The 12,560-nt window shown below is 36.3% G+C and overlaps 1 protein-coding gene across 2 annotated transcripts; it reads left to right on the top strand.

Moving 5' to 3' along the window:
• Nucleotides 1-4,580: 4,580 nt before the first annotated feature.
• On the top strand, nt 4,581-12,262 carry LOC103707763 (putative metallophosphoesterase At3g03305). Of its 2 annotated transcripts, none has more exons than XM_008792384.4 (4): nt 4,581-5,025; nt 9,088-9,329; nt 9,633-11,213; nt 11,605-12,262. In XM_008792384.4, exons 1-4 carry the CDS (start codon nt 4,665-4,667, stop codon nt 11,728-11,730), a joined length of 2,310 nt encoding a protein of 769 aa, XP_008790606.2. In that variant the 5' UTR covers nt 4,581-4,664; the 3' UTR covers nt 11,731-12,262. The 2 variants fall into 2 exon arrangements, with proteins under 2 accessions (XP_008790606.2, XP_038984172.1); XM_039128244.1 differs by having other exon boundaries at nt 4,583-4,960.
• The last annotated feature ends 298 nt before the right edge of the window (nt 12,263-12,560 follow it).

The following is a 12,560-nucleotide window of genomic DNA, read 5'->3' as shown; positions in this document are numbered from 1 at the left end:
ATGATCGATAAGATGAAGTTTCGTAATCCAGCTGGAAAGGGAAATAGTGATTTCCTGGGTGGAAGTAATTTTCTTCTTTTTTGCCTTTTCTTGTTTTCTTTTTTCTTATGTGTTTGTGTACATGCAGATAAGTAGGTGGGTGCGGGCATATGTGCATCCTTGTGTATGTGCATTTGTTCTCGCGTGCAAAGCAGGTAAAGCAATAACCAATCACTATAGATGAGCCTTGTCATAGACAAGGCAAAGCATGCAATTATTTAGTGGATTTCTTTTTTGCTGAAGAGTGGTATGGGTGCTAACATGGAAAAAGTATCCACTCACCTGGTGGACTGGGAGTGAGTAATTTGGCCTAAGAGTAAGGTCACTGAGGTACTTGTGAATTCAAGTTTTGAAATTATCCCTGTTTAGGGAAATAGTTGTGAAGGCTAAGTTTATGGAGTATTTTTGAAATTCAGTAACCAAGAAAGTTTTAGTTGAGGAAGAAAGGAACAAGTTAAATGCCTAGGTCACGACTATCAGTGAATGGGATGTGCTGAGATTACATGCATGTAAGACACAGATAGTAGGGCGAGGATGTTGTTTAAAACTGCTATGGTAATATAATGGACTTCTGAGTGGATTCTTGGTGCAAAGGCGACCCTTTTGTATTCTTATTTCCTGTATATTTTGGCATTAATTTCTACCCTTTACCCTTGGGTGGTTGTGTGAGGAAAACGGTAAATTTCAGAAAAAGCCTCATTGAGGAAAGTGATGAGGCAATAGTCAACTTTTTGAAGAAATAAGCCAAGACAGCAGAAGGCAGAGATCTGTCTAATGGGTCTTCCACTCTTGGATCTGTCTACTTTAGATCCAAGCTTTAGTTTTGGAAGGTGGTTCCTAGCGGAACTTTCACCACAGATAACCTTCCCCTAGATGTTTGATTTGTTTTAGTCAAACTCCTCATGCTTTCCACTGTTTGATTCTGTGGAATGTATGTTTTCACCTTCTATTTCTACCCGAGATCCAAGGTTTAGTTTTGGAAGGTAGTTCCTAGTGGAACTCCCACTTCAGGTAACCTTTTCATAGATGTTTAAATCAAAATCCTCATGTTTCTTGTAGATGAATTGACTATTAATTTGTTGCTTTATTGTACCTCCAACTTGTGAGAGCATGGATTCTTCTTCTCTTGAAAGTGACAATGCTATCTAGTTTTTTCTTCTTCCTCTTCTTCTCAAACAACACAGAAGATAATGCAAAATTGTTTTTCATGTTGTGCATTGAAAAAATTGTAAAATAAAAGGATAAGTCCAATCTTATCTGAACCATAAGCAATGGACTTAAAGGGGTTCTTCCATACACATTTTATTTTCCATTTTGTCAAAAAAAGGAAAACTTCCAAAAATAAAAGATAAAGTCAAGTATTTTTTTCCTCCCACTTAGGAAAGCATCTCCTTTGAAGGAAGCTGATAACCTTCCAAATGGAGTCATGAGCTGTTTAGCTTTTCTAGGATCTGGTGCATCTTCTACAGTTGCTGATGCAAAGGGTAAATGGCGAAAATGGTTCGGCTTTACTTTGTGAATGATCCAGTGTACTTTCACAGAGATGCAGATAAACAGTTCAGACTGGAGAATGAAAACCAAGTAAATGCCTGCTAATACAACCCAAGTGAAATGTAGAAATATTTCTTATGAATAGTTTCTGGCAAACTCTCAAACTTTATTGATGAACTGACCAATCTCCTGTGCAGAAGGGTAATTTTCATTTGGTAATGAACCATACATTCTGTTGGGTTCTTTGTCTTTGTTATAGGATGCGAGATAGCTCGAAGCCTTCAGAGTCATCTTGCTATGTATTTAGGTGAAATTGTGTTGTGCTCAATTCCAATAAATTGGGCGAAAATAGGGTCCATTGTCAGTTCTATATCCAGGCAAGATGACAATTGATGCAAAACTTGCATGCCAGAATCTTTTAGATGTCGACTGATGAGATGCAGTCAGTATCTCAGTCAATCTCTACCAAGATTTTGAAAAAACAAGAAAGCTGTGGAATTATAGACCATATGCTAAAAGATTTGTCTGCCTCTATCCTTTTCATCTTATTGTTGTTCATTTCAGTAAAACTCCATAAGACCATAAAGTTCTGAAACATTTCTAACCTTCAGGATTCCTATCAGAGTGAGAACAACCAGGCCTGGTTATTTAGAGTTATGAGGGCATACAAAGTTCTCCATACCTGAGAACTAGTTCTCTACACGGTAGGGTACTGTTCATTACTTCTTAGCCACCAAATCTGATAAACCAATCAACTTTTGAGTGCCCCAGACCTCTCTCTGCAATAAAATGAAGCTTGTCATGAGGGAGAAAGGGATTGAACCTTTTCCTCTACTCGTGATAGTAGCATGATGTTTATTTTTGGTATCAGGTTTATTTTTTTGTATTAGGTTTGAACCCTGGAATTTGCCATTAGTGCAACCATAAGGGCTTATTTGGCAAAATCCTGCAGGATCCCGCAGGGAGGGAGATCGGCGGGGATCGTCAAGCCAATTCATGCGGCCTTCATCTGCACCCTCCAGAACCAAGCGAAAAAAGAGTGCTCTATTGTTTACTCCAAACAAATTCTTTCCCAAAACAAATCATGTGCATGTCATATTAATCTATAACAATCTAGGACTTCACCCAAAAAGACCAGCCAGAAGGTATTATTTTGATTTCTTGATTCTGTATAAGTATATCTACCTAGATGGGTTATCACATACTCTTCTCGTTTAAATTCTGATGTCTTTGTCAAGCTAAGGGTTCAAATCTATTTAAATTTAATTTTAAACACTACGATCGGCCCTAATTGATTCGTGCTGCAGTGTCTCTTAATCTACATAGTTATGGATTGGGTCCGTTCTGATACTATTTATAACAATATAGAGTCTCACTCAAAAAGATTAATCGGAAGGTATTATTTGTGTTCCTTAATTCTGTATGAGTATTCAAAATCTACCGAGTGAATAACCGATGTTGGACTAAATACATACCCGCATGGCTTTTCACAGTACGTCCATAGTCCTACATGATGGAACATAAAAAAAAACAATAATTAGTGCTAAAGAGTCCTAAAATGCGAAAAAATAATCCAGCCAGTGCTCATCCAAGAGATGTTGAAAGAATAAAAATATATTCACTCCTTCGAGTCCCACATCTATCAAAAGGAAAACAAACAAAACCCTTCATCACATTCCGCTGCATAACATGTGCCCGATGCTGGTATTTGAAACATCTAGCTCCCTCCCTGTAACCACATTACTAGTTATTTCGTTAAACCCAAGGGATAGAGGATCTCTATTACAGCGACACTCAACAAAAGATCACTTAGATTCAGTCACCCATGGGTCAAAATCTTATTACTTTAATATTTCAATTATTGTAGTAGAATCTTTTAATCCATTGTATTTGTAACTTTAAAGCCTGCAAAGTATAAATCATGTTATGATTACGAAACAATGGAATTAGAGCATAGATCAAGTCAGTGAAAATCTTAAGAAACAATTAAGACTAGCGATGTATCCATCCTCGCTGATCATGCAACGAATTTACATCCTGTTTGCCGAGGCAAATCAAAGAACCTGTAAAACTTTCAATCGTTGATTGCTCGACTGGTAATAACAAAATATCGATTGTTGATTGAAAAGAAATTAAATATGCAAACACAACTTGAACAGGATATGTATGTCAGATGAATAATCATTATATTAATCTTCCAATAACCGATAATATCCCAAAATCCATTTACATTTCAATTGCGATACAAAATAAACAAGCAAAATTATTTATAAGGCAATATAGATCAAAGCCATGATAATTAATAAGCCTTGAAAACTAGATACATTTCTCCTGAAACCCAAGCAGCAACAAGTAAAAGGAATAATTTCTATTTTTGGCACTCACAAATATATTTGTGAACATCCCAAACCTTCCTATTCACTAATGGTAGAAAAAAGTTTTGAAAGAGTTAACCCAATTTGGTTTGCAAGTATAAATGGAAAAAGGTTAGTAGCTTTTTATCATCTTTTTATCTTTTATGTCCTCGTCTCATGAGTGATTGTAATATATATTCAAGAGCTTTATATCCTACTCCTTTCAAAACAAGATATATACTTTCTAACTTAAAATATTTTTTTAGAATTTGCATGATAATTACAAGAATAATTTAGTAAATATGTTTTATCTTCTCCTTTTCAAATGAATCAAGAGAATGTATTGTAGCTTTAAACCCATTTAAACAAAATATAACTTACAATTTAATGGCATAACACATGAAGTATCCAAAAAGTTGAGCATCTTCAATATGATATATATAACTTATATATCTACAACAATTTGAATCAAAAATAAATTATTTTATGTATAAAAAAATAAAATATCCACAAAAATTAAATACTATCAATCAAGAATTGAAACTTATAGCATTGTAAAATTATCAATAAATAGGTAAAAATGAGTAAATTATTATTTTAGTTTCAAGATATTTTTATGTGAAATATTTTTGGAAAAAAAAAAAGAACATCAGTGTGTCATCATAAAATTATATAAAAATAAAATCAAAATTTATGGCAACTACTTACCCAAAATATGAAAGGAAAAATCTCCCACGTGCCTGACGGTAGCGGCATGTATGCCATGGCATTATACCCTCGATGCCTCCGCCGGCGTCAACAGGGTTCTCAACGGTCTCTCCCCCATCTGTGGATCTCTCTCTCTCTCTCTCTCTCTCTCTCTCGGCTCCCACCATGGATCGAGAGAAGAAATGGGGGGTGTATCTTCTCGCAGCCCTATTACTCTCACTGGTCTCTGCGACCGCCGCCTCCGATCCCGGACGCCGTCGGAGCGTGATCGAAGTGGAAGGAGAGCCGAGCTCGGTAGTGTGGGTGGTGCAGCTGTCGGACCTCCATTTCAGCGTCTTCCACCCGGAAAGAGCCCGCGATTTCAAGCGGTACGTACCCCCAGCCCTCGCCATGATCAACCCCTCTCTCGTCCTCATCACCGGCGACCTCACAGGTATCATCTTTTTTCATAGAGTCACCAATTTTTTCTGTTGCCAAATTCTCCTTTTGAATCCCGTAATCTCAACCCCTCCTCCCAACCCCTCGATTCTCCTAAAAAAAGAAAAAAAATCAGTTCTTGGAGATAGTGGTTTGTTGCCTGTTTGCATTGAAGTGCTTCATGGGCAAATTTAGCTTGATTTGGATTCTGGATTATCTTCTTTTTTTTATGCTACACGGATACGAGTATTAGTGATTTGGAGTGGATTTTGATATATGGGGCTTGTTTTGTCGGTTATGCCATTCGTTATAGTTTTCTGGATGTGCTGCTTGTTGGATTTCCCTTGGCTTTCTTCAGTCTTTCTAATCCAGTAAGCGTATTTGTGTTGCATGATAGCATTAGTTGTGGGGTATTGTTGGTATATGATCAGAGGATTATGAAATGTGAGTGACTGGATCTGTCTCATGCTGTGTTATAGTGACCGGAACTTATATAGGGAGGTATACTTGGATAATTTATAGTGACAAATTGGTTTTTCTTTTTACTACTTTTCAAATTATCCAGGTGGATTAGGAGGTGACTTTAGGGAGATTAGGCCTTAGGTGAAATGCAGGATTTAAAATGTGAGTGCTTTCTAAATACATAAAAATTGATTCCAAGTGGCTGGATTTGGGCTTTTTTGTTATGGACCATGTAATAAAAAATCACAATGCAGGGGATGGGCTTTCAAATTGAATACATGCAAAAAATGTATATTGAATGATATGTCCGTAAAAGAAAGAGATTTATCAATGATAAAATTAAAATGTTATTCCCAAAACAGTTTTTTTTTTTGGCCGAGTTTTCGTTTAAATCTCCAGATCTTCAAAATCTAGTTAAGATAATAGTAGAAGACGTAACGTCCACTAAAATCAAATTGTAGGTCTATCGATAATAATGTTAGATATTTCACATGAATCATGCACTTAAAATCATGACCTGTCAGTTCTTACTGCCATGGTTTTGTCTAAGTTTATGGCTGTTGCAAAATATTGAATCTCGAGAATTAATGCATCAAGCATTTTGCTGCATTATGTCTTGTGAAAGTAGTAAAGTTTGTAGGTTTTAATAAGTTCCACATCTCTATTCATATAATATGTTTTCTTGTACCTTTTTTCCTTGTACTAAGATCTGTGGTATGGTTTATAAAATGTTTTTCCTTGGATATCCATGTTTATTGCTGGATTTTTTCCTTTCAAAGCCCCCCAAAAAAGAAGAATATACATATTCATATTTGTTGCATATTTATGTACTTCCAATGACCAGGCAAGTCATCATTTGGTACATCTTGAATTAGTACTCAATACATTGTTATTTCATACAAAGATAACAACAAAATGCACTGCTCTAAAAAATTTTAAACATTTTGTGATAAAATTCTCATTTCATTTGAAAAAAACCCCTCATTCTCTTCATAGCACTCTATGATACATTTTTTTTATTACATAAATGTCATGAATCTAAAGAGGAAAAATCCTGGTATATGGAAGTAAACATGCAACTAGATTTTTTTTATCCAATTTAAGCTGAAACTATTCTCCCCAGAGGAGTGCAATTAAGTGGTTATGAATCTGAACCAATCAAACTTGTGAATCATGTTAACTTGTAATTCACCAGCCCTATGAATTGCCCCATTCCGTCATCTATCATTTAAATTTGTCTAAGAAAGATTTCTTGTCATGGTATCCATTTCAAGTCTATAGGCTGTAGTCTAACATGTTCCTTAACAACATTTCACACCCTTCTGTGTCCAAAGATGATAGTTTGGGAATTATGGAACACTTTAGCAATTTCCACATGTTTACAATACGAGAAATATCAATATCATTTGATTTAATACTTTCTTTATCCTATTGGCATGCATTTTTCATCCATTGATTGGTGGGCAGCCCATGTTACTCCTTGTTGCCTATATTTGCAAAACCATTTCTTTCCCTCTATAATCATTTTATTACATCTTCAATGTTCAAAGTGGACCATTGATGGGCCTAGAGAACGAAAAGAGGTACCAGGGAGATAAGGAGAGGATATGTTTTGAGGTAATCTCTTGAAGATGATAGATGATAAATTAAACACGGATATTTTTTGAGGTAATCTCTTGAAGACATACTATGCAAGAAGGAAACATGGATGACAAATTAAACTTCTGTACCTCCCCATATCAAGTTAGTACCATGCCATACTGCCCCCTATTGGCAAATCATGAGTAGTAGATACATGCGTGAATCGTGGTGCATACTATACTCATACTTGACCAGTACACATCCATAGCACAGTATTTCAAACCTTCCTTCTCAAATCTTTTGAAGACTAACTTTATATGAGCCTGTTTAGGCTAGACACTGGAAGCACTTTGGCTAGTCAATTCTTCACAATCATTGATTTTAGAGAAGAGGACTGTTTGAGTGTTACTAGCATGCTTTGATCCATATAGATATACACTAAAATGCGACGTAATTTAACGCGGGCTTTCAGTTTCATTCAACTTTGCTCATGGCTCCAACTGAAACTAATGCCTTGCAATTTTTTCTTTAGCATCGTAACTACTTGAGGATTATTTCGGTTTGAATTGAAACTTTAAGCACTATGATGAATTTGATGCTTTAGCAGCAATAAATTTCTAAAATGGCCCATCAAAGTTAAATTGCACCTTGTCTTCAATATCATAGTGCATTACATTGTAGCATAGTTTAAAAATTGCTCTGTATATTTAATCTTACGATCCATTTGATAATTTTTATTGTGGCATTAATGGTGGTGGTTAGAAAAACGTGGATGACATTAAACAGCTTGTTTCTTTTTATATGAATTTCCAATTTCTCATTCATTTTACTATGGATAAAAAGCTTATCAACTAATTAGTCTTGGGAACCTACCATATTGGGAAGTTGAAAAAAACGATGCCAATGGACAATTTGATGTTCTATTGAAAGCAAATAGGACCTGTAGTTCTTGGCCTTACACTTCGTTGGTCTCATATAGGTCTTACAATATGTCCTAGTGGAAACAAATTAAGTGATCTCTCTACCTTGATTTCAACTTAGTAATTTGAGTCTATTGATCTACAATAAAGGGCAAAATTAATACCTCAAATATGTTTTTATCTATAGCACCTTTGAAACCATGAATGCTGAATTTCTCATGATTCATAGTTACTAAAGATATGTTTGAATGAGTGGAGGATGGCTTCTCACTGTGCTGTTGATTTCTCTTCATATTTGGTGCCATGAAATGCATGTTAAGAGGAAGATCGTAAATTGAGGCATGCCAAGTTGCTCCTCAGATGCTTAAGGAAATGCAATGTTGTTGTCAGTATATGTAGCAAGCAGTCCATGAGAGTCCCTACTAAAGTAAACTCTAGAGGTTTGTTGCCCTCTGTGGAGACCAGAGTCCATTAGAAGGAACTATTTAAACAGGACTATCTATATTGAGGCTTCAGCTATGTAGAACACCTTGAAATCCTCTTTGATGAACTTTAAACATTTTGCAGGGTCGTCTGTAATTTTTTGTTTCACATTGATGCATTCATTTTTATCTCAAATGTTACAATTGTGCCTTGTTAAGGTTGAGCTTCAAAATATGCTTATGGCTGGTGCCTCAAACTCCTATAAGCTGAAACTTGTAAGTGGCAATCTTAATTACACCAGCTTCAAACAACCACCCATATTTGGGAAAATCTTATTCCATTATGGTTTTAAACGTGCATTCTTCTAAGCATATTTTTGACATGTAGGGTATATTGAATTCAAAATTTATCAAGAATTATATCTTTATAAATGAATTTTTTTTTTACATTCTTGTATTTTAGGTCCATTGAAAAGCTTGTTTCTTCTATAAAAAAAGCTTGTTTTTCTCAGTCGGAAAGAAAAAAGGAAAATAGAAGGAACAAATGCCTTATCTTGCATTGAGTTAAAGCTATAAATATTACATGAATTGTTTTTTAATCCTCATGGGAAAAAGTTTGCTTGATCATAGATCTCGAGTACTGATGTTAGTCATGCTTTTTGGTTTTCCCTCCTCTCTCATCCTTCTGGTCAGATGGAAAAAGCAAAGATTTGTTAACTATGAAACAAGAGGAGTCAGAGTGGATCGAGTACCAGAATGTGATTGAGGATGTTTTTGAAAGGAGTGGGCTTAACAGGAAAATTTTCTATGATCTTAGAGGGAATCATGATAGTTTTGGTGTCCCGGAGGTTGGTGGTGCCTATGACTACTACCAAAAGTATGGCATCAATGCAGGACTAAGACGGGAAGGGAATGTCCAGAGTGTTACTTTGCAGGTTAGTGCTCCTAACCATTATTAATGTCTTTGTCAGTTCATTTTGTATAATCATATTATTGAGACAGAGATGAATGAAAAAACACCCTTGCTATGTAAATATAAAATGAATATCTACTTAACTATAAGAACTTCCTCCTGCTAGTTGCTTTAGTAGATTCAATTTCACTGTTATGCTCTTTGATGCCAACTTTTGTGGAATTCACATAGCTTCAATTCTTTTAGTATTTCTTCTTTATATTACCATATGTTCTAGAACTAATTTCTCATGCTCAGTAATTGTAAAATTATTCTTCATATGCAGAATAGTGGATGGAAACATCTTTTTGTTGGCTTTGATAGCACAATGGAGGTTGGCCTCCGTGGCCCAACAAATCTATTTGGACATCCAACTGATCGATTGCTTGCAGAAATGGACATGGAGCTTTCACAGTGGGACGATGATATAACAAACTCAGCAGTAACGAAGATCACCTTTGGGCACTTTCCTTTGTCCTTTTCAGCATTAACAGATACAGGAAGAAGTCTCAAAGATGTGTTTCTAAAGCATTCATTATCGGCTTACATCTGTGGGCATCTCCATACAAGGTTTGGGAAGAACTTAAAACGTCATCATCAATCAGGCCATCATTTTCTGTCATCTGGGATGTATTATCAGTTTAACATTCACCAAGGAACTCCGAGTAATGTAAATAGTGAGAAATGCTCCAATGAATCCAAATCTACCAAAGAATTTTGGGAATGGGAGATGGGTGATTGGAGAAAGAGTAGAGCAATGAGGATAGTCACAATTGATTCTGGCCATGTGTCATATGCTGATGTAGATTTCGTGTTGGGATCCAAGGACACAATAATTTTGCCGACTTTTCCTGTTGACTCACGCTTCATGCAAAGGATATCATCTTCCCATGACTACATTTGTCAAACTAAGAGAACTTTATCTTATACAACGGTAAGAGCTCTGGTTTTCTCAAGGACTGAGATTGTGACTGTTTTAGCAAAGGTTTATGATACTCGTTCTGGAAGTCTCAGTTTGGTACTAGACTCAACAATGAGGAAGCTTGAGGGGAATGGAACCAGGGGAGATATGTACATGGTCCCATGGAATTGGAGGGCATTTGCTGATCCATCTCCAGATCGTTATTGGCTGCAAATAGAAGCACTAGACATTTATGGAAAATCTAGTCACAGCCAATTAATGCCATTCTCTATTAATGGCCTAAATGCAAAAGTTAGCTGGAAGTGGAAGGAGTTTTTCGTAATGGGTTGTCAATGGGCCTCCATATATCACCCTGTTCTCTGGTCCGTCCTTCCACTTCTCTTCTCATTGCTTCTTATTCCACAAGTTTTCCTTACATGTTCGAAGAAGTATTACACTTACAAGTATCTCAGCCCTGGTTTCAGTGGAAGAAGTATAGGAGAATGTTTAACTCGTGGTGCATTTTGGGTTTTGATAGAGCTTCCAAAAATGACTTTTATATGGTCAGGAATCCTTCTGTATGTTCTTTACCTACTTTTATTCCCTTGGTTTTTTGGGTATGTTTTTACTGAAAGCGACAGTATGGCATACATGACTTATAGAGGTTGGGCTGTTCCACATTTCAACAACAGCAGTAAACTTCCATATATTGGGGTGCCTGATGTCATGATTGTGGTTCTACCTCATCTTTTCTTTGTGGTTTTACCAACTATTTTAGTTATTGCTGCCATGGCTGCAGAAAAAACAGCATATCGAACACATTATCTCTCACTGTCAGGGAAGAAAGAAGATGATCTTTATAAAGAGGGCAAGAAACGCATGCGACACGTGAGTTTTTGCAGTGGGCGTTGGATGAGAAAACTCCTTTTGCTGGTCTGTCTGGTAATATTGTGGAAACATTGGAAGGTAAGTCAATTTTCTCCCATCTGATTTTTTTATACTGTGTCCTTGTAGATTAACTTCTTTTCTTGTGGGTAAGATGTTAGCATAGGAATTTGAGCCCATGAAAACCAGCTTCAATGTTTGTTCTTTTAGTTAAGACATGGATACTGGCTTCTTGATTCAATATTACCAGAGTTTGCTTAAATGCAATCTAATTAGGGTGTCTAGCGTTCTCACTTTTTATATGGATGGGCCCTGGTAACATCCCTTTTTCCTTCTGGGTCATTGGAAGACTGTTTGTAACTTAAATTCTCTTTGCTTCCAAGATTGTTGTTTCTTAAAGTTAACACTCAGCTTAATGCATTAATCACTTAAACAGTTAAAACTTACTACTAACTTCTTGATTCAATTTCAGCATTGCAGAGCTCTGGTGAAGGCTTATGACATGAATCCTTTTCTTCATTCCCCTATATACTGCTTCACGATCCCAGTGTTGTTAACATATGCAATCTACAGGACTTCATATAGATGTAATTTATGAACGGATTGGGAGGCTACCCATTCTCGGTTATTCTTATATGGCTGGATTTCAAAGGTGAGCATATGGACTTCAAAATCAAAGTTCCTGGAGACAGTGGACAAAGGGAGCAGCTGACTCCGACAGTTCAGCATTTGGATGCATTTGACATAATGTTGCACATAGTTCAATTGCTGAAGCCATTTGCAAAAGATGAAGTGGGTCTCGATCTTTTGTCTATGTTCATCTTGGTCGTACAGATTGGAGAAGGCCTTTCTTGCCAGCAGAAACAGTAGAAAAAATGGGTGATTTACTGAACAATTGATAATATACGGGCACAGGATCGCAACTAATTTAATTCCAAGGCAGCTAAGTTTTGTTTCTCTCTTATTAGTATATATATTTTGAATCAACATGTTGAAGTACATCTGCTTTTTAAATTTCATAACTTGGAGTTTGAAGAGAATATTATACCCTGTACTTTAAATTGTAAAATTTAAAAAATTACTGAATAAAATTTTTCCCTGTGGGGGTGGGGGCATTATCAGTGGAAGAACTGGTTGCGTCAGATCTTGCACTTGGCCAATAGCTATCCACCTGAACCTTTGTGACATTGCATGATAATTATGTTCTTGCTGAAGAACAGTGGCATTTTTGTTGTGGCGCACATGAAATGTCAATTCAGGGAATCACCTTCTTGACATGCTACTGTTTAGGATATTGTTGCCTCTCTACCTATGCATGATGATATGGAGGAATAAAAATATGCAGATGATGACATGATCAAATACAGAACACATGGGATGCATGCATGCCCTATTTGGCAGCTTCAAAGTTAAGAACACACAAGCTCT

Source organism: Phoenix dactylifera, chromosome 7, assembly GCF_009389715.1.
Source record: "Phoenix dactylifera cultivar Barhee BC4 chromosome 7, palm_55x_up_171113_PBpolish2nd_filt_p, whole genome shotgun sequence".
Taxonomy (NCBI): domain Eukaryota; kingdom Viridiplantae; phylum Streptophyta; class Magnoliopsida; order Arecales; family Arecaceae; genus Phoenix; species Phoenix dactylifera.
This window is presented reverse-complemented; position numbering and strand designations above follow the sequence as displayed.

Bases quoted from the DNA above. Each gene is read 5' to 3' on its own strand.
- LOC103707763 (XM_008792384.4), top strand. From the start codon at position 4,665: ATGCCTCCGCCGGCGTCAACAGGGTTCTCAACGGTCTCTCCCCCATCT. The intron at 9,330-9,632 runs GTTAGTGCTCCT...CTTCATATGCAG, and splicing joins TCCAGAGTGTTACTTTGCAG to AATAGTGGATGGAAACATCT. The intron at 11,214-11,604 runs GTAAGTCAATTT...ATTCAATTTCAG, and splicing joins TATTGTGGAAACATTGGAAG to CATTGCAGAGCTCTGGTGAA.